The sequence below is a fragment of the Leuciscus leuciscus genome, assembly GCF_965113295.1.
Source record: "Leuciscus leuciscus genome assembly, chromosome: 17".
In the NCBI taxonomy this organism is placed as follows: domain Eukaryota; kingdom Metazoa; phylum Chordata; class Actinopteri; order Cypriniformes; family Leuciscidae; genus Leuciscus; species Leuciscus leuciscus.
This window is the reverse complement of record NC_138741.1, coordinates 1,762,829-1,785,000: the sequence shown is the minus strand read 5'-3', so window position 1 is coordinate 1,785,000 and position 22,172 is coordinate 1,762,829. Positions and strand designations below refer to the sequence as shown.

The window sequence follows — 22,172 nt, the reverse complement described above, 5'->3', positions numbered from 1 at the left end:
AAAAAATTGTTTAGAAAGTTGAAATTGACTGTCCTAATTATGAGATAGAAAATAGAAATGATGACAGTCAAAATGATGACATACTACATTTAAGTCAATTGAGATGAAAAAGTTGAATAATTATGACACAGAAAGTCAAAATTGTGACAAAGTCATAATTATAATGTTTAAAAAGTTGAAATTTACTGTCATAATTTTGAGATAGAAAATCAAAATTATGGCAGTTAAAATTGTCACATACTAACAAGTAAATTATGAGAACAAGGTTGAAATTATGACATGTATAATTATGAAAATTTCATACTAAAAATCTAAATTGTCATAAAAGAGTCAATTATCAGATAATGTCATAATGAGATTAAAAAGTTGACATTCTAAGTTGTAATTATAAAATAAAGAGTTTGAAGTTGAAGCCGAAATTGATGTCAAACTTTTTTTGTCAATTTTGACTTGATGCCATAGCTATAACTGTTAATTGTTAGAGTCGACTTAGTGTGTCCATTTCATAATTTCACTTTTACACACACAAAAAAAATTAGTTTGACTTTTTATGTCATAATTCTAACTTTTTTTTTTCTTTTCCAGTCATAATTTGACTTAGCATGTCATAATTTCAACTTCAACAAAAGCATGATTATTTTGGTATATGTGGCATAAATGTGCTTCCATAAGCACTGGACACACACGTGATCATCTGTCACCATTACACGCGTTTAACATTTAACACACGCATGTGAATGTCATTCTCACTCGAACACTGATGATGTGTGACCCTGGACCACAGAACCAGTCACATGGGTCAACTCTTTGAAATCGAGATGTATACATCATATAACGCTGAATAAATAATCTGTCCAGTGATGTGTGGTTTGTTAGGATAGGACAATATTTGGTCGAGACACAACTATTGAAATTCTGGAATCTGAGGCAAAAAAATCTAAACATTGAGAAAATCTCCTTTAAAGTTGTTCATTAATGTTCTCGATTGTGCAGCATTCACTCACACACATACATGTGTTATATATTTATGGTAGGAAATTTACTAAATATCTTCATGGAACATGATCTTTACTGAATATCCTCATGGTTTTTGGTAAAATCTATAATTTTGACCCATATAATGTATAGTTGGATATTGCCACAGATAAACCCGTGTGACTCGAGACTGGTGACGTGATCCAGGGTCACATATATGCTTTCAAAACTCATTTTCCCAGCAATCAACAGGTTTTAAGATTCTGTTACACGTCTAAACTTTTACATGGGCATGAAAAGTGTCACATTTCATCTTAATCTTCTGTTTTAAACAACATTTTATGGTTATTAAACATGCAGAGATGCATGGAGGATTTCTACTTTTATAAATGGAAAGGAAAAGCCTTACTCTCATTTGATCCGTCACTGATATTATCCTGCATTGTATTTCATGCTTTCAGTGGATTAGATGTTTGCATCTCAGACGTTCATGCATTCATGTGAAACATCTCAGAGGTTTATGAACTGAAGTGCATGTTGTAATGGTGCCAGATGAAGATCCTCACGGTGAATGTCTTCATTCATCTCCACATGTAGAGCGTTAAGGACTGATAGTTTCCACTATGTGGAACGACTTTATTTAATGTGACAGAACGAGACACTGTTGTTCATGTTTCTGCTGGATTGCTGTGAATGCTGAGTTTCTTCATGCTATTCCTCTATTTATAATATCAGATAAAAACATTGAAAGATTATATGCAGTTTTAGTTGTGAAACCCAAAGTTATCACACTTTTTGTTTTTAAGTTGTACAGATGTTGTGTATAATGCTTGTATGAAGATCATATTAATAAAAGGTCCAACATGTTCACCCCTGACCTCTGTCTCTCTCTGACAAACACATGAAGGCCGGTGATTAAATGCTTTAACATCAACTGAAACCAAATTATGTCTGTCTAAACTTGTAACTCCGATATAGAAATGAATATTGCATTATTGAAACACTAACAGGAAATGTAAATGTGATTATGAAAAAGCATAATTTCATTGATCAAATGTGATTTTAAAATGTAAATACTTCTTGATAATATGATGAAAATAATATGAAAAAAAAGAAAAAAAAAGAAGACATTTTCTTGAACTTTTGAGAGTTTTGACAATCTTTAGATTTTTCTTTTAGGATAAAGTTTATTGCACCTAATAAATGAAAAAGTATCACAAAAAAAAAAAAAGTCAATAAAATCAGAAATCTGACAGTAATAATAATGTTCCAGGAGTTTGTAACGTGTTTGACAGTGGAAACACATTTAGGCTTGTCATAAAATAATTGGATAAATTAAAGAATTCACCACTTATGAACTCACAGGGAAACATCCTTAAATCCTCATATCATCATATTCCTCAACAAAACCTTCCTCCTGTGAATAAATAGTTGGTCATCCACTCATTTACACACAAAAACATCATAAAATATACAGACACTGTAATATTTCACTGAAATATGATTCATTTCTCATCATGTTCTCAAATAAAAAAAAGCTGGACTGCAAATGTTCATGGACATGTTTTGCACGTTCACTTTTCCAAACGCAGGATATTGCATAGAGTGTGAAAGTGCGTCACACGTCATCAAGTATAATGTGGTGTGGAGCAACAAGGCCGAGGGCTTGCGGTGATGTTCTACTCCGGCTCAAACACAGAGACGTTGGCCCTTCACATGTTTTAGTATAAAACAGAAACTACTCACTCAGTGGTGTATTTGAGGCCGTGTTTGATGAATATGAGGCACTGCTGATGAGACACTGATGTTGCTTCACGACCCATTTCAGCCATTAAATGTGTTTAATAAGAGTTAGTCCTCTCACTGAAGGTCTTTCATGCAGAGCCGAGGCTGTTCCTGCGGTCACTGATCTGAGGTCAGCCGTGCTTCAGATGGACGGCACGCCGGCTTCTTTCTTCCGCAGTCGCTCTTTCTGTCAAACACACATTTTCAGCAATTATTTACATTTGCATTGATGCACTTTTATCCAAAACGGCTTGCATTGCAGTCAAGGTGAACGTTTGTTTCATCGGTTCATGCATTCGTGGAAATTAAACCTGATGTAGACATTATTCAATAACTCTAAAATCAATAATATCTGGTGAATTCACTGGGATCTGAAAGAAGAAATATCATTTAATTACTACACAAATATATTACAAAGGTTAAAAATGGAAAAATTAAGATGAAAAAAAAAAGTATTTATATATATAAAATAAGAATCATGTATGAAAATAAAATTATGTAAAATTAAACTGAAAAGAATTAAGATTTGATAAAATAATGAATATATAATATATAATAATCTAATTAGAATAATGTATGAAAAAATAAGATTTAAAAAATTGTAGTGCTTAAAAACGAAAAACATAGATCAAATAAAAATTAATTTGTATATATCAACTGAGAACAATAATATAATTAGAATAAATAAATATATAAATTAGAATAATGTATTAAAATAAGATTAAAAAATATTTGTTTAATTAAACTGAAAACATTAAGTTAAGATATATAAGCTGAGAACAATAAGAATTCAATTATGAAAATAATATCTAATTGGCATAATGTATTATGTTATAATTATGAAAGAATGAAATGTAAAAAATAAGATAGAATAAAATAAATTAAATGATCTAAAATGATATATAATATATAATAACGCCTGTCAATATAAAGAGAAAACACAAATATTTTAGGAGTTTTTCAAAAACTGGTTTAAAACTAAGAATTGCATTGTCATTTTATTAGGCAAATAACAAACGGAAACAAATAAATAGTCTTTATTCACACATAATAACCAAAAAAACGTGATATTTTGTATTGCGTCCTTTGTCATTGTTTATGGCACTGTTTTCATGTGCAGTATTTTCCAGTCTCTGCTGTTATTGACCAAATAGTTTCTAGTTGCTCCCGAAGACTTGCTTTTGTGTGATCTATCTCTGAATCCACTAAATCCCAAATGTATTTAATGGGATTTGAGTCCGGACTCGGCCAACTGTGACGAAAGAGACATTTGTGTTCGCTTCGTGTGTGTGTGTGTGTGTGTGTGTGTGTATGTGTGTGTGTGTGTGTGTGTGTGTGTGTGACTATTAAAGCACATTTTCCTCCAGAATCTGCAGATCTTTCTTCTGGTGTTGGATGTACATGAGAATGAACATGTGTGTTATGAATGTACTAAACTCGTGTAAACAGCCGTACATGAGGAAGAGTGTGTGTGTGTTTGTGTGTTTTCTCACCAGGCTGTTTTCGTTGATCTTCTTCGTCTCCACTCTCTTTTCCGCTGTGATTTTTTGGACTGTTTTCTGAGCTTCTTTAAGTCTAAAATGAAAGAGCACAAAATGAAAGGATTAATTCAGCAAAAAGAAAAACACATTCAGTCATCATTTACTCACTCAAACCGGTGTGTGTTTCTTCTGATCAACACAAAAGAGATTTTTTCCTTGCCATGTAAATGAATGAAAGTGACACAATGTTCCTTCTGAGTCGACTTTTCCTATTATATGAGTTGATTTGATGTGAGAATTAAACATTTCCAGTAAGTCTGATCTGTAAAAGCACTGTGTTTCCATCCAAAGTTGTGAATTTGTAATATGGCATTAAATGTTTGCTAATAAAGCAGCGTTTCCATCCCATGTGTTCACTTCATCCCACTTCCTGTGAAATTAGCGCAAAATATGAGTATAAAAGTGTAAGTTTGGAGTCGTGCTGTTTCTCCCTCCATCATGAGCGAGTGTGTCTCAGAGCGTCAGACGAAACACAGTAAACGCTGTCATGTTCTCTAGCGTTCGGATGCTGGTGTTCGGGAACACACTCGTGTGTGTGTGTGAGACGCTTCTGGAGGGAATTACACCAAATCATTCTGATCACACACTTTCAGAAACACCAAACCAACATTAGAGATGCTGCGACGCCATTGGTCCACTGGTTACTCCAGTTATCCAATCACAGCTGACGCTGAGTCACGTGAGGTTTGAGGGATTTATTCAGTAAATGTGTTTCCGTCGTAGTTTATGCATGTCTTATCGGATAAATGTACCGCCTCAATTAAGCGTTTTAATGTGCATTTTTAGAATTAATGCTCATCTTGCCGTTTCCATCCATTGTTTTTTATGCAATATCCCAAAATGCATTTACAGTCAAACCAAAACATTATTCAGACACCAGATATAATGTTTGATATTGTTTTACTAGTGTGTGATCAGGACACTATAGTTCATTTATGTAAGTGAGGAGAGCAAAATAAAGTAAACTGTGACATATTATACCCAAATATTCTTCATACAGTGACCACCAGCAAAATTGGGACCAAAAATGATTTGTACACTTTGAGCTGATCATGTTTTGCTGAAGAAAAGTGTTTTGTCTTTAATTGCTAATGCTCTTTTTACACACAGACTGAACACAATGAAGCATTGCTTGGTGATTGGTTGAGCTAAACTGGTATTATCTAATTGTGTAGTTAAATTTAACAGCTGACAGATATTCAACATAATTCATGTGTGAGACAGTCTAACAGAAGGACGGACAAAACCAGTCAAATATCAATGAGTTCTGCTCATATTTTATTACCATTTTCTAAACTATAGTGAATAAACTGTGATAATGTGAGAAATGTTGAAGGTGTCTGAATACATGTTGGTTTGACTGTAAAAATAGGTGAATGGGAACAGAACTAGTTCATATACTCTTGCCAAGCGAATATACAAATATATGAATTAATATATAAATAATATGAATATATAAAAATAAGCAGGGTTTGAGCGTTATAAAGACACGAGGGGCATTAAAGCTCGAGGTCAGGCAAATGTGCACTGTCAAAGTCTCACTTTATGACCCGGTTAGCAGGACCATCCCTCGGCGTTCCTGCGTGCGTGTGTGTGTGTGTGTGTGTTGAACACACTCATGGTTCCTCACCTCTCTTTGGAGATGCGCTTGTTCTCGCGGGTCCAGGTGCTCTTGAAGTCGTTGCAGAACTCGTACCAGAGCATGAAGACGTAGTTTGGGGAAACGTCCTTCTCGCCAGACTTGGGCTTGAGCCCGAAGAACGTCACCATGTCCTGGAAACTGGAGGAAACACACACACAGAGAGAGAGAGAGAGAGAGAGAGAGAGAGACAGACGTGATATCTCTGTTCTCAGAAGGGAATGAAGAGACGCAATATTTTACACTCAAACAAGCATTTTCTGTGAAGCTGCTTTAAAATAAGGCTACGTTCACACTGCAGGGCTTAATGCTCAATTCCGATTTTTTGAAAAAATTTGATTTTTTTGCAAGGCCGTTCACATTTCCAATTAAATGCGACCTTTTGTGATCTCCTGTGTGAACGTGAAATGACCCAGAAGTGACCCGCATGCGCAGAAGAGTACTCAACGGTCAACGACGTCACTTGTTGTTTGCGGAAGTAGCTAAACTTTAACTGTGATTCTCTCACACACACACACACACACACACACACACACACACACGAGCGCGCGCAGCGACCGTTACACAAGAGCCAGACAGCAGCCGCTGACCTATCTAATATCAGATTCAGCACAAATAAGTTAACATAACGTATATATAATGGCCGTGGGCTTTTATTTTTTTATTAACGGGCTCGTCGAGGTCGACCCGTTCGGCAGATTTACCTCAGCTCGACGAATATGCAGTCCGTTTTCAAACCGACAACTACTTCAACGCAGGATTATGACGTTTTTCGCGTATCAGTGACGTGCGGGTCAGATACATGCGACCTGGCCGTTCAGACTGAAGTCGCATTTGAAAAGATCGGATATGTATCGGATTTGGGACCACATACCCAAGTGGCCTGGGTCGCATTTGAAAAGATCGGATCTGTGTCGTTCAGACTGTCATGAAAAGATCAGATACAGGTCGCATAGGGGCAAAAAAATCGGAATTGGGTCGTTTCAGCCTGCAGTGTGAACGTAGCCTAATATGTATTGAATTGAATTACTGTGATACTGCAAAATTTATCAGTGCAACACAAAATAATCCTGAACAGAGACATTTTTCTCCAAGATGCTTGAAGAAACCTTCCTGCAGAGCTACAGGACTGTGTAGAGTACTGGCACGTGTGTTAAAATGCTGTAAAGTGAGAATGCTTTCAAAAATAAAATCACAAATTGAATTTATTTATGATTTAACTTCTATTAAAGACTTCAAATCAATATATGGTGTAACGACCCGTTGCGTTTGAAACGGCTTTTGTCCAGGTACACTTGCACTTAGTTTTTCAGGGAGCTTTGCAGGAAGGTTTCTTCAAGCGTCTCGGAGACGTTCCCACGTTCCCATTTAGTCTGTCTCAGTTTCTTCTGTTTCTTCATGTAATCACAGACGGACTCGATGATGGTGAGATCAGATCATACCGGCTGTTGTCAGACTCCTTGTGCATACACACATCTCACTGGATTATTACAATTAATGGCAAAAAGAATGTTTGGAAATGTAAACTGATATTTCCTACTGACACACTACAGCAAAACATATAAATAACTGACTTAACCCTCTGGAGTCTGAGCAGTTTTCTGGCCCTGGAGATGTTCTGACATGCTCTGACATTTGTGCTTTTTTCAGTTATTTATAAACATGTTAATGGCAAAGGTGTAAATTCACTCTATGTAGCACAAACAGGGCTACCAAAATATGTGATCACCATGCATGTATATTTTTTAATTTTTAAGAGAATAATGTTTATGCGTGGTTATTGAAAAAAATAAAAATGAAAGTTGCTGAAATATGACCACAAAACTCATAATAAATATGTGTCAATAAGACTTTTGACTAATGGATGTTGTTCCTTCGAGTTCTGGCTTCAAACTTATGTGAAAATAGTCTTGCTTTATCGTTCACATAAAACTATACATTGATTTAAATTGATGTAAAACAGGTTTTGCTTGGAAAGCCAATATGCGAGGGGGCGTGAACGAGGAGTGGTTTACACCTGAGAATACAATGTCCCACCCACTCTGCATAATTAGCCATTCATTCAGGTGTGACACTGACTGAGCCACAATGCAAGGACAAAAGATATATTTAGAAGAAGACTTATATTGACCATTTAAGATTTTGCTTACATCTATCTTGTAAATATGTTTTGCTATTTTATTAAAAAGGTTACAATTACAACAATAACAATAATTACAATTTCAACAATATTTCAAGTGTACTCTTTCTTTGTAAAAAAAAATTATTATAGGCCTACATTTTATCTATGTATTCATTAGTTTTAATATAGTCAACATTGGAACAGCTAACATCTTAGTTGATGACTTTATTTTTGACAAAAATAGTATTTTATATATATAGAAATTGCTAAACAAAAGCTTATTTGATGTGGCAGTATATTCTACAGTAAAAACTGTACCCAAATCTAGTCAACAAAATGTTGTCTTTCATATTTCGCCTGACTGTAACGTTGTTTTTATGAAATATTAGGGCATATAAATGTTAATTTGCAGTTTAATACGTTGCTTATACAAATAGCCTACATTTCGATTTTTACTCATCTCAGTATAGCAATACAGTTTGCTAAAACATCATCATTCATTCACACACGCGATTTAAATTTAAACTGTCTTTTTGCGAGCTGTGGTAAACAGCGCATCTCTGCCGTTCATTCATTCACAAAACAGAAACCCGATTCACGTGAGAAGGAAAAAAACGTACTACAGTTTTCCTCAGCTCAGTCGGATCCTTGCTCCTCGATATACCCGCACTTCTGAGGGACATTTTCCATTATTATTATTCCTCACAGCGCTGCGAGACGGTGTAAACAAGTAATGATCTGAATAAACTTGTGTTTTCTCGAGCTGATATGGGGGCGTTCACAGGTTTGCCTGGATTGCCTCATTCATTTGCGTTTGAATAGCGCGCGCTCTCCGTGGGCGGAGTCACATTATTTTTGAATGAGCTGTAATGAGCTCGACTGGAATCGCTCTTTTTTAATAAAGATTTCACAAGATGAGAATATTTGTTTTTTTATATAAATTACTTCATTTAAAAGAAGTGAATTCAAGCTTCATGCCTGTGTGTCTGTATGCCTGTTTGACTGAGTATTCGCTGAGTTATTGTTCATTTTCGGACGCGTTTCAGAATGGACTTCACTGGCAGAGAGAAGGCAGAACTGGCTTCGTGTTTATTTTTCTTTATTTGGCAAAAAGCACAACACTTTGTTTTTATTGTGAGTATACACAAAAATAATACACATTTAACAGAATCGATTGATGTATGAAACTCCTATGGAAAATCAAAGTCAACAGAGTATTTATGAGTTTCTTTTACACTGATAAAAAAAAAGCGAGCTGGTATCGCCGGCGATACAGCCGACCTCAGGGGGTTAAAACCATTTTTGGGGGGGGGGGGGGGGGGGGATAATATGCCTAAGACTTTTCCACAGTACTGTATATATACACTCACCTAAAGGATTATTAGGAACACCTGTTCAATTTCTCATTAATGCAATTATCTAATCAACCAATCACATGGCAGTTGAATGCATTTAGGGGTGTGGTCCTGGTCAAGACAATCTCCTGAACTCCAAACTGAATGTCAGAATGGGAAAGAAAGGTGATTTAAGCAATTTTGAGCATGGCATGGTTGTTGGTGCCAGACTGAGTATTTCACAATCTGCTCAGTTCAGGGATTTTCACGCACAACCATTTCTAGGGTTTACAAAGAATGGTGTGAAAATGGAAAAACATCCAGTATGCGGCAGTCCTGTGGGCGAAAATACCTTGTTGATGCTAGAGATCAGAGGATAATGGGCCGACTGATTCAAGCTGATAGAAGAGCAACTTTGACTGAAATAACCACTCGTTACAACCGATGTATGCAGCAAAGCATTTGTGAAGCCACAACAAGCACAACCTTGAGGCCGGATGGGCTACAACAGCAGAAGACCCCACCGGGTACCACTCATCTCCACTACAAATAGGAAAAAGAGGCTACAATTTGCACGAGCTCACCAAAATTGGACAGTTGAAGACTGGAAAAATGTTGCCTGGTCTGATGAGTCTCGATTTCTGTTGAGACATTCAGATGGTAGAGTCAGAATTTGGCGTAAACAGAATGAGAACATGGATCCATCATGCCTTGTTACCACTGTGCAGGCTGGTGGTGGTGGTGTAATGGTGTGGGGGATGTTTTCTTGGCACACTTTAGGCCCCTTAGTGCCAATTGGGCATCGTTTAAATGCCACGGCCTACCTGAGCATTGTTTCTGACCATGTCCATCCATTTATGACCACCATGTACCCATCCTCTGATGGCTACTTCCAGCAGATTCAGATTCAGATTATTTTATTTAATGCCATGTCAGCATTCAAAGCTATTTTCATGGCAAAAATTCAATTACAAAAATACAAATATCATATAAATACAATAAAAAAACAAACACAGCAAGTCATATTATATAAGATTTTTAAAATTAACATATGATAAAAAATCCAAAACCTTTTCGGGCATAATCTCATTAAATATGTCCTTAAGTGAAATAACTTCATAAAAGAGCATTCTGCTTGTAATAAGTCCAGGACAATCCAATAAAATATGTTTAACAGATAAAGGAATTTTACAAAACATACATAGAGTTGGGTCTTCACCCTTAAGCAAAAAAGCATGGGTCAAACTTGTGTGACCTATACGACATCTAGTGTAGACAACTTGATCAAGTCTAGTTTTAAAATTGATAAAAAGTCTGTTTGTAATTTTCGGATTAGTTCCATACAATTTATTATTCTTGTACATATTCCACTCTTCTTGCCACTTATTTAAAATATATCTATTAATAATCGGTCTCATATCTGAAGGAGGAATTTGACATTCATTAACTTCCTGATTAAGAGCATCCTTAGCAGCTGCATCAGCTCGTTCATTTCCTGAAAGACCAACATGTCCTGGAACCCAGCAAAAGATAATACTGAAGAACTGATTTAGTAGATAATCCACTTTTGTTAAGATGCAGTCCACTAAAGGATGATCAGTTTTTAAAGTGTCCAATGCTTCTACTTCCAGCAGGATAATGCACCATGTCACAAAGCTCGAATCATTTGAAATTGGTTTCTTGAACATGACAATGAGTTCACTGTACTAAAATGGCCCCCACAGTCACCAGATCTCAACCCAATAGAGCATCTTTGGGATGTGGTGGAACGGGAGCTTCGTGCCCTGGATTTGCATCCCACAAATCTCCATCAACTGCAAGATGCTATCCTATCAATATGGGCCAACATTTCTAAAGAATGCTTTCAGCACCTTGTTGAATCAATGCCACGTAGAATTCAGGCAGTTCTGAAGGCGAAAGGGGGTCAAACACAGTATTAGTATGGTGTTCCTAATAATCCTTTAGGTGAGTGTATATCCATCTATCTTTCACATAAGATTCTGGGAGAAATGTGCTTAATTGTCAATAAAATAGGCTTAATTTTATCCATGCAAAATATAAGATCTGATTTCATCCCTAAATCAAAAGACAAAAATGTTTTCAATTCGACAGAGGATATTGGTGCATAAAATGTGGAAAGAGTGTGTAACTCCATGTGGACCAAAGCACAGAAATTCCATCATAATTTGAAACTAATGTTAGAATCTCTAATAAAAATTCTCTGAGAATCAAATAAGATCCTACAGGATAAACTCAAATCTGGAAGAATGAGAAGTTTCGTAGTTGATTGGTTCAAAATGGTAAATAATTGCATTCCAGTCAGAGTTTATAATGTGCTTATTATAAATCCAGAGCTGATGTCAGTCCCGGCTGCTGTTGTGACGCGTGATGACAAGATTTAGTCCCATTACGAGTACAAGAGCATGAAGAGAAACCCAAACACAATGTGCCATTAGTGGCAGAGCATCACGTCCAGCGGCCGCAAATCAAGCGGACCGTGAGATTAACGACAGCCGTGTGACGGATCACTCATGAACCGCGGAGAAACTCAATGGAGCGTTAAACACGGACACACCAGCAACGCTCGCGAGTGTGTGAGTGCAGGACGCTACAGCAAACATTCAGTTACTACACAAATATATTACAGTCATAAAATAAATGGACATAATGGTTTTTATACTGTGCAAACTGTATATTCCCCTACTCTAACCCTACCCATCACACACACACACACACACACACTACCCTTCCCATCACACACACACTACCCCTAAAAATACCATCACACACACACACCCTACTCCTAAACCTACTCATCACACACACACACACCCTACTCCTAACCCTACTCATCACACACACACACACACACCCTACTCCTAAACCTACTCATCACACACACACACACACACACCCTACTCCTAAACCTACTCATCACACACACACACACACACCCTACTCCTAACCCTACTCATCACACACACACACACACACACACACACCCTACTCCTAAACCTACTCATCACACACACACACCCTACTCCTAACCCTACTCATCACACACACACACACACCCTACTCCTAACCCTACTCATCACTCACACACACACACACACACACACACACACACACACACACACACACACACACACACACACACACACACACACACTACCCTTCCCATCACACACACACTACCCCTAAAAATACCATCACACACACACACCCTACTCCTAAACCTACTCATCACACACACACACACACACACCCTACTCCTAACCCTACTCATCACACACACACACACCCTACTCCTAAACCTACTCATCACACACACACACACACCCTACTCCTAACCCTACTCATCACACACACACACAACCCTACTCCTAAACCTACCCATTTCACACACACACACCCCCAAAAACCCTACCCCTAAACCTACCAATCACACATACACACACACAGCACTGATTTATCCAGTACATCTCTGAGCTCTAACTGCTTTCACAGCATCAGTGTGTGTTTTGCACGGCATTACGCTGGAAATGCATGAAACACAGTGATTTCTGCCTGTCAAACGGTCACAAAAACGGCCGATAACAGTTTATCTCCTCATCTCACACCAGTGAACACACAAACGGCTGATAAGAGTTTATCTCCTCATCTCACACCAGCGAACACACAAGCGTCCCGATCGCTCGACTCCTGTGTGACATCTAAACTCCTCAGCGTCTCTGAAAGCCAGTAGATCATTTGCACTCATTCTCAGCTCTTGTAAGATCAAAGGCGTGATCATGTTCAGCAGGTTTTCTGCGAGGAGAAGTGTGTAAAGGTGCCGGCCTCGGGTCGGGACACATGTGGACGCCCACCCAGATCCCGAATCCATCACCCGCGGGTCACTTTAACGAGGTGCGTCCATGGGAACTCTGGGAAAGCCACACTTACAGCTTCTGTAGCCGGCGCTTCTCTGGGACCAAATTAAAGGTAAATTAAAGGAGTTTCTGGCTGCCAGGCTCTTTTGATCAATATTGGCCAATTCAACACCTTCATTAACGTGGAGTCAAGCGTGGAGTCCATGTGCGGGATTCTCTCCAGGGAAGCTTTTCAAACGCTGACATCTGCACTTTATACCCAGCCAACGATAACATGTTCCCAGTACGGTTTGCTAACATTCCCATTAAGTTGTGAAAATGTTAGTTCTGAATTTTTCCTGAACATTCCATTTCATAATTCCTCACACATTATGGAAATGTTACTTTTGAATGTTCTCTGAATGTTACTTTAGAATGTTCTCTGAATGTTACTTTTGAATGTTCTCTGAACGTCACTTTTAAATGTTCTCTGATCTTCAGTTTTGAATGTTCTCTGAATGTCAGTTTTGAATGTTCTCTGAACGTTACTTTAGAATGTTATCTGAATGTTACTTTAGAATGTTCTCTGAATGTTACTTTAGAATGTTCTCTGAATGTTACTTTAGAATGTTCTCTGATCGTCAGTTTTGAATGTTCTCTGAATGTCAGTTTTGAATGTTCTCTGAATGTCAGTTTTGAATGTTCTCTGAACGTTACTTTTGAATGTTCTCTGAACGTCACTTTAGAATGTTCTCTGAACGTCACTTTTAAATGTTCTCTGATCGCCAGTTTTGAATGTTCTCTGAATGTCAGTTTTGAATGTTCTCTGAACGTTACTTTAGAATGTTCTCTGAATGTTACTTTTGAATGTTCTCTGAATGTTACTTTAGAATGTTCTCTGAATGTTACTTTAGAATGTTCTCTGATCGTCAGTTTTGAATGTTCTCTGAACGTCAGTTTTGAATGTTCTCTGAATGTTACTTTAGAATGTTCTCTGAATGTTACTTTAGAATGTTCTCTGATCGTCAGTTTTGAATGTTCTCTGAATGTTACTTTTGAATGTTCTCTGATCGTCAGTTTTGAATGTTCTCTGAATGTCAGTTTTGAATGTTCTCTGAATGTCAGTTTTGAATGTTCTCTGAACGTTACTTTAGAATGTTCTCTGAATGTTACTTTTGAATGTTCTCTGAACGTCACTTTAGAATGTTCTCTGAACGTCACTTTTAAATGTTCTCTGATCGTCAGTTTTGAATGTTCTCTGAATGTCAGTTTTGAATGTTCTCTGAACGTTACTTTAGAATGTTCTCTGAATGTTACTTTTGAATGTTCTCTGAATGTTACTTTTGAATGTTCTCTGAATGTTACTTTTGAATGTTCTCTGAACGTCACTTTAGAATGTTCTCTTATCGTCAGTTTTGAATGTTCTCTGAACGTCACTTTAGAATGTTCTCTGAACGTCACTTTAGAATGTTCTCTGATCGTCAGTTTTGAATGTTCTCTGAATGTCAGTTTTGAATGTTCTCTGAACGTCACTTTTAAATGTTCTCTGAACGTCAGTTTTGAATGTTCTCTGAATGTCAGTTTTGAATGTTCTCTGAACGTTACTTTAGAATGTTCTCTGAATGTTACTTTAGAATGTTCTCTGATTGTCAGTTTTGAATGTTCTCTGAATGTCAGTTTTGAATGTTCTCTGAACGTTACTTTTGAATGTTCTCTGAACGTCACTTTAGAATGTTCTCTTATCGTCAGTTTTGAATGTTCTCTGATCGTCAGTTTTGAATGTTCTCTGGATGTTACTTTTGAATGTTCTCTGATCGTCACTTTTGAATGTTCTCTGAATGTTACTTTTGAATGTTACTTTAGAATGTTCTCTGAATGTTCTCTGAACGTCACTTTAGAATGTTCTCTTATCGTCAGTTTTGAATGTTCTCTGATCGTCAGTTTTGAATGTTCTCTGAATGTTACTTTTGAATGTTCTCTGATCGTCACTTTTGAATGTTCTCTGAATGTTACTTTTGAATGTTCTTTGAATGTTACTTTAGAATGTTCTCTGAACGTTACTTTAGAATGTTCTCTGAATATTACTTTAGAATGTTCTCTGAATGTTACTTTTGAATGTTCTTTGAATGTTACTTTTGAATGTTCTTTGAATGTTACTTTTGAATGTTCTCTGAATGTTACTTTTGAATGTTCTCTGAATGTTACTTTTGAATGTTCTCTGAATGTTACTTTTGAATGTTACTTTTGAATGTTCTTTGAATGTTACTTTTGAATGTTCTTTGAATGTTACTTTTGAATGTTCTTTGAATGTTACTTTTGAATGTTCTTTGAATGTTACTTTTGAATGTTCTTTGAATGTTACTTTTGAATGTTCTTTGAATGTTACTTTTGAATGTTCTTTGAACATTTCTTTTGAATGTTCTCTGATTGTTACTTTTGAATGTTCTTTGAATGTTACTTTTGAATGTTCTCTGAATGTTACTTTTGAATGTTCTTTGAATGTTGCTTTTGAATGTTACTTTTGAATGTTCTCTGAATGTTACTTTTGAATGTTCTCTGAATGTTACTTTTGAATGTTCTCTGAATGTTACTTTTGAATGTTCTCTGAATGTTACTTTTGGATGTTCTCTGATTGTTACTTTAGAATGTTCTCTGATCGTCACTTTAGAATGTTCTCTGAATGTTACTTTTGAATGTTCTTTGAATGTTACTTTAGAATGTTCTCTGAATGTTACTTTTGAATGTTCTTTGAATGTTACTTTTGAATGTTCTCTGAACGTCACTTTTGAATGTTCTCTGAACGCTACTTTTGAATGTTCTCTGAATGTTACTTTTGAATGTTCTTTGAACGTTACTTTAGAATGTTCTCTAAATGTTACTTTTGAATGTTCTCTGAACGTTACTTTTGAATGTTCTCTGAATGTTACATTACTTTTGAATGTTCTCTGAATGTTCTTTGAACGTTACTTTAGAATGTTCTCTAAATGTTACTTTTGACTGTTCTCTGAACGTTACTTTTGAATGTTCTCTGAATGTTACGTTACTTTTGAATGTTCTCTGAATGTTACGTTACTTTTGAATGTTCTCTGAATGTTACGTTACTTTTGAATGTTCTCTGAATGTTACGTTACTTTAGAATGTTCTCTAAATGTTACTTTTGAATGTTCTTTGAACGTTACTTTAGAACAGGGGTCTCCAACACGTCGCTCGCGAGCTACCAGTAGCTTGTGTCCTGATTGGAGGTAGCTCGCCAAGGGCCGTTCACATATCGCGTCTTTTGCGCGCTCAAGTTCGTTATTTCAAATAATTGAAGCGACAAGCTAATTTTTTTCCAGGCGCAGCAAGTCAACATGAAGGATGGGGGTGCACCCAAACACTACGGGTGTTTTTTTTCTTAAATAAATCTTCTAGCAGAGCTACAGCAAGCGTTTTTCGGTGGTGGAAATCCATTAGCTATTAAAATGTCTTTATCGTTGTGGAGAGCGCAGTGCATGGTTGCACAGCAACGACAGACGCCACGGGAAAATCGGACCGAATTTGACTATTAATAATAAAAGATAAGCTAAAGTGCAGTGTAAATGTCAGTAATTTTTTGACTGATTATTTTTATAAAAATTATTTAAAGGCTGAAATATGCGAGGTTTATCTTTTTATAAAAACTTTTTTGTCAAAACTTTATTTGAACTTAGTAGATGCAAGACACTCCTTTAAAATCTGGCCATCATTTTCAATGTTACTATTTTAATGTTTATGTAAACAAAAAGTGCATATTGATGCTAAGTTTATTTTTTATTTGCTGGTTTTTGACATAAAACTTGGTGAACTGATTTTATTGTGTAGTATTAGTACTTTTTGAACAGGATTCTGTGATAACCGTGATCGTTTTGGTCACTATAATCATGAAATGAAATTTTCATGCCATTTCATCTCTAGTTATAATGCACTATAACATCAACTATAATTGTGTTTTTACAGTATAATATGCAAAGTACAATTTTCTATATATATATTTTTTAAATCTCTGATTCTGTTCTTTTCTCTGACATTTAAGGGTGACATATATAGGCCTACAAAAACTATTTTAGGTCTAAAACAGTTTGGATAGTTGTTAATATGAGAGTTATGAGACATTATTTAAGAGATTTAAGTATTGTATTACATGAGTAGCTCTCGACCATTTTATTTTTAAAAAGTAGCTCTCAAATGAAAAAAGGTTGGAGACCCTGCTTTAGAATGTTCTCTAAATGTTACTTTAGAATTTTCTCCAACATTAGCAACATTTAAATAAACGTTAGATGAACATCCAACTGAACTTTTCAGAAAGAAAAAAAGATGTATAAATAATGATTTTGTGCTAATGTTTTGAGAACATTATTAAAGACCGTTTGAGAAGAACGTTTGTTCATGACTTCTTGTTCTGAGAACGTTCCCTGTTAGCTGGAAGTCATTTCTTTATTCTGTGTGTGCATGTTCTGTGTCTTATTTATTTCATTTCGCTTTGTTTTGTTTCGGGTTACAAAAAAAACTCTCAAATCTAAACAAGGAAAAATAATCAATATGCTTTGTTTGTCCTTTTCCCCCCTCTATGAAAAGTTCCAGATATTTTCCGTCGTGCAGCATCTGGCAGTCGAACGCTTGCACATAAATCAACACACACAGTTCACAGTGTTCCTGTCGGGAGTCTGACACGCTCAAATACACATGATAAGACCATGATAACACAACGCTCCTCCAGAACCATCCTTCACGATGCTCACGGTTCAGAAACACACCTGCTGCTCACAGACCAAACAATCCCAGAATGCATTAGCAACTAGAAAAAAATATGAGTCATTCAAGAGTTCGGGTTCATCAAGGATGCATTAAATCGATTAAAAGTCATTCTATTTCAAACAAATGTTGTTCTTCTAGAACCTTCTATTCATCAAAGAATCCTCAGTTTTCACAAAAATATGAAACAGTTTTCAACATTGATAATAATCATAAATGTTTCTCGAGCATCAAATCATCATATTAGAATGATTTGTGAAGGATCATGTGACACTGAAGACTGGAGTAATGATGCTGAAAATTCAGCTTTGATCACAGGAATAAATTACACTTTACTATATATTCACATAGAAAACAGAAATGAAAATAATATTTCATCATTTTTACTGTATTTGTCATCAAATAAATGTAGAAGAGACTTCTTTTAAAAATCATACTTAATGGTAGTGTGCATTTCATTCAATACTGAAAAATATCAATAAAACAATACAGTCTAATTAAAAATGGACTTAATATTCTGTATTTTACGGAATCGTAGCTCTATTAAAATCAATAGTGTGAGATTATCTTGTGGCCTATTTTGCTGAAAATATAGAGCGCTCTAAATCATGAGGTCAGCTCAGTCACGATGCCGTCTTTAGCCCTATTCGGACGGTAATTGTTTCTCATGTGGACGTCCGTAAAAATAAATGAGCATGGCACCTCAGTGATAAAACTCATGCATTCAGAGGGAGATTTACTGACGGTGGAGGAGCGAGTTTTGTGATCCCACGAATCTGTGAACGCGCTGCTTACGTGGTCATTCGCATGATTCTCTGCTGTAAATGAAATGTCATATACTTGGAATAATAAGAATAAATTCATGTTTAATTCAATAATAGGAAAATAGCCTAATGTCCTATTTATTATTTGATTATTTAAAACTACATACGCTTACAATAATTGACTATAGTTAAAATAATTGTCTGTATTTTATTTTATCTCAAAATGATGGATGCCATTTTAAAAATGTGAAAATTAGCGGAAATAAGTTAATTTAGCCTCTTATTTACCCGAGGTAAACACAAAGCTGCTTGGTTTATTTTTTAATGTATATAATTGCTGTCATAATATCGGCCCATTTCAAATGTTTACGTGCTTTTCTTCTCTTTCTCTTTTGAGCGGTGATGAAATATTGTTCTTGTAAATACTTTCCAGCATTTCAGTGATACAAGTGTAGGCTAGATCTTTAAAATGCATATGCATTTAGTTCTGTAGCGCAAAAGTCATTGTTTGGACCCAAAAAGGATTTAAACAATGATTTTTGAATTGATTTCTTCTTGTAAACTCAGAGATGTGGATTCGGACGGCGATTAAATCACCACACGATCTTGGTGTTTGTCAAAAAACAGTAGGTAATTCAGCCGTGGATTTTCACACGGGTGGGGGGAGAAAAACACGGACATTCTGGATTCGGACGGCAATAAGTCAAGTGTCCTTTATTTATATAGCGCTTTTTACTATACTGATTGTTTCAAAGCATTCACAGAGATAACAGGAAAATAATGCAACAAAGTTTGTTTCCAGAAGAAAATAGCGTCACAGTCCAGCTTAAGTAAGTTCAGTGATGTTTCATTTTTGTTTTAAAAAAGGTTATTAATTTAGTTCATTTATATAATATATATATATATATATATATATATATATATATATATATATATATCCGCTCTGGAGTAAACCATGATGTCATCGTCCAGCCCAGTTCAGTTCTTGTATAATAGTGTCAATGCAGGAGATCAATATTATTGTTGAATATTAAATTTATATTTAATTAGTTGAAATACTATTTCTGAATTTAAAACAAAGTGCAGTGTATTGTGGGTAATATTAGCTGTTATATTGAGCACGGATCCACACTTTCGAAAATCCACCTGGCACACTCTCTTCAACACACTATGCTTTGGGACACACTAATTCTAATCTCACACACTGTTTATGATGGATAGTGCGGACACTGAGACGCAGGGTGTGTGTCCTGAAGGGGTGTCATACCTGTTCTGTGCCGCCCGCAGTCGATCGTCTTCACTCGCGTACTCGGATTGTGCTGTGGACGAAACACAACATACTGAGATGAGAAAAGAAACATCATAGGAGCTCATTTCCACCACCGGATAAAAACATGAAACATGGAAACAGCGACTTTTTATCTCAATTTGGAGTCAATTTGAGATCTTTAATTTCTCTATTATTCATTCTGGATGAGATCAAACTGAGACTTTTTCTGTTTCTCCAGAGAGAAAAACAACACAATCGTGAGATCTCAACAATGTCTCAAACTGTGCTCAGATTTTCCAAGATACAAAAAGTCTGTGATTAAAAATCCAAGATCTCAATATCTCAACAAAGGCTTTAAGTTCTGCATCAACTGAAATGAAAACGGACACTTTACGATAAGACCCCATTAGAGCATTAACTAACAAGTTTGTTACAGCATTTATTAATCTTTACTTAAAAACACAACGGTTCAGTCTCCAGTGTCTGATAATGCAAGCAGAGGTCCATTCAATATTTTTGTCCTCATTTGTTTACATTAATTAATGCATCAACTAACATGAACTAAAATATTTTTGCAGCATTTATTAATCTTTGTTCCTTGATAAAAATCCTCATATTGATGATAGTTCACAGTGCATTGACCAATATTAACAGAGACAACTTTTGATCTTGTAAATGTTGAGATTAACATTAAAATTAATAAATGCTTTATTTTCAATTATTATTTTCATTGTTCACTGTTATTTCATTGTTAGTTTCATTGTTCATTGTTAGTTCATGTTAACTAATGAACCTTATTGTGAAGTGTCAGCAATGAGTCACTCATTGCATCCAGTGATAGAGCTGAAAACTGAACAATGAGCCGCTCAGAGCGTTTGATGAGAAACGTTTGAGATTCAGACACGAGTTTCACTGTCTAGGAGAAACAACAGAGATGTTGAAGTGTTTGTGTTGATGTGTTTTCCTCTTAGGGAGTGTGTTGCACACGTTTCACACCAGGCGTCTGTGTGCGAGAGTGTGCGAGAGTGTGTGTGTGTGTGTGTGTGTGTGTGTGTGTGTGTGTGAGAGAGTGCGTGTGTGTGTGTGTGTGTGTGTGTGTGTGTGTGTCTGTGTGTGACTGAGTGTGTGTGCGTGAGCAAGAGAGAGAGAGAGAGAGAGAGAGAAAGTGTGTGAGTGTGTGTGTTAGTGCGTGAGTGCGTGAGTGTGTGTTTGCGTGCGTGTGTGTGTGTGTGTGTGCACATGCGTGAGTGTATGTTTGTGTGCGTGTGTGTGTGTGTTGCACTAGTGGCTCCCGTGGAGCTGCTCCATGTAAAAGTGTCTAAATGTAAGGCAGATGTGCGGCGGCCGGGCCGAGGTGCAAGAATTTATCTCAGGCCAGAGCGCGCCTATGATCTCAGATTTATTGCATTTTCCAGATTCATCCCCTTTTTTTTTACTATGATGGGGGGGACCTTTCCCACTCCCTGATTTAAGAGCGGGAAGTCTCCGAAACATTGTTCAAAGGCGAGTTTGGGGGTCTTTCGGTTGGGGGAGAGTGTGAACAGCGCTTTCTGTTTTCCCCAGCGCGCGCGAGTGTGTGTGTGTGTGTGTGTGTGTGTGTGGCTGATTGTCTCAGGCTAATGAAGACGGGGTGAGCCGTGACCAATGGCGTTGGTCTCAGCAGGGGTGGACTGGCGCCTGTGGTCTCCCTTCGCTGTGTGTGTGTGTGTGTGTGTGTGTGTGCGCGCCGCGGAGAGGGATGTGTGAATTTTCTCCTCAGCTCCGTCTGTAAACATGAAACCAGTAGTGGCTAACTAGAAAGTTATGGGACCTGCACGCTGAGAAGGACAATAAATTCTGGCTTTAAAAGCGACTCGCGGCTGCGCTCTCCATAAAGAGCCTCAGATTCAGGGTTCATTATGAAGTAACACGGATCCCTCGCTTTAAAACACACGTGTGATGGAATCAGACGGACACATCAATCGACTGCGGTTTCTCACCGAGTGAATCTCTGCGGTCACAAACACGCTGGAGAATTAATGTGCTCATAAAGCTTTAGAAGAACAACTCACTCGACATCAGATCAAATCAAACTCTAGAGAAGAACAATATAAAGAGAGAGCGAATCTCACAAAACCTGTC

At 36.7% G+C, this 22,172-nt stretch overlaps 2 protein-coding genes across 3 annotated transcripts in view; one reads left to right on the top strand and one right to left on the bottom strand.

Annotated features, from left to right (window-relative positions):
• grem1b (gremlin 1b) overlaps positions 1-2,223 on the top strand; it is a 5,096-nt gene extending 2,873 nt beyond the window's left edge. Inside the window, exon 2 of the mRNA XM_082142673.1 lies at positions 1-2,223. This exon is cut by the window's left edge and continues 1,343 nt beyond it. The gene's annotated coding sequence lies outside the window, so the exon portion shown is untranslated.
• Positions 2,146-22,172, bottom strand: part of LOC309478885 (formin) — an 84,754-nt gene continuing 64,727 nt past the window's right edge. Inside the window, exons 15-18 of one of the 2 annotated variants that reach the window (XM_082142665.1) lie at positions 20,049-20,100; positions 5,932-6,081; positions 4,254-4,335; positions 2,146-2,947 (exon numbers count right to left, since the gene is read on the bottom strand). In XM_082142665.1, the coding sequence (XP_081998791.1) occupies positions 2,903-2,947; positions 4,254-4,335; positions 5,932-6,081; positions 20,049-20,100 (329 nt within the window). In that variant the 3' untranslated portion in view covers positions 2,146-2,902. The remainder of the gene's footprint in view (positions 2,948-4,253; positions 4,336-5,931; positions 6,082-20,048; positions 20,101-22,172) is intronic. The other variant, XM_082142666.1, reaches the window with a different exon arrangement.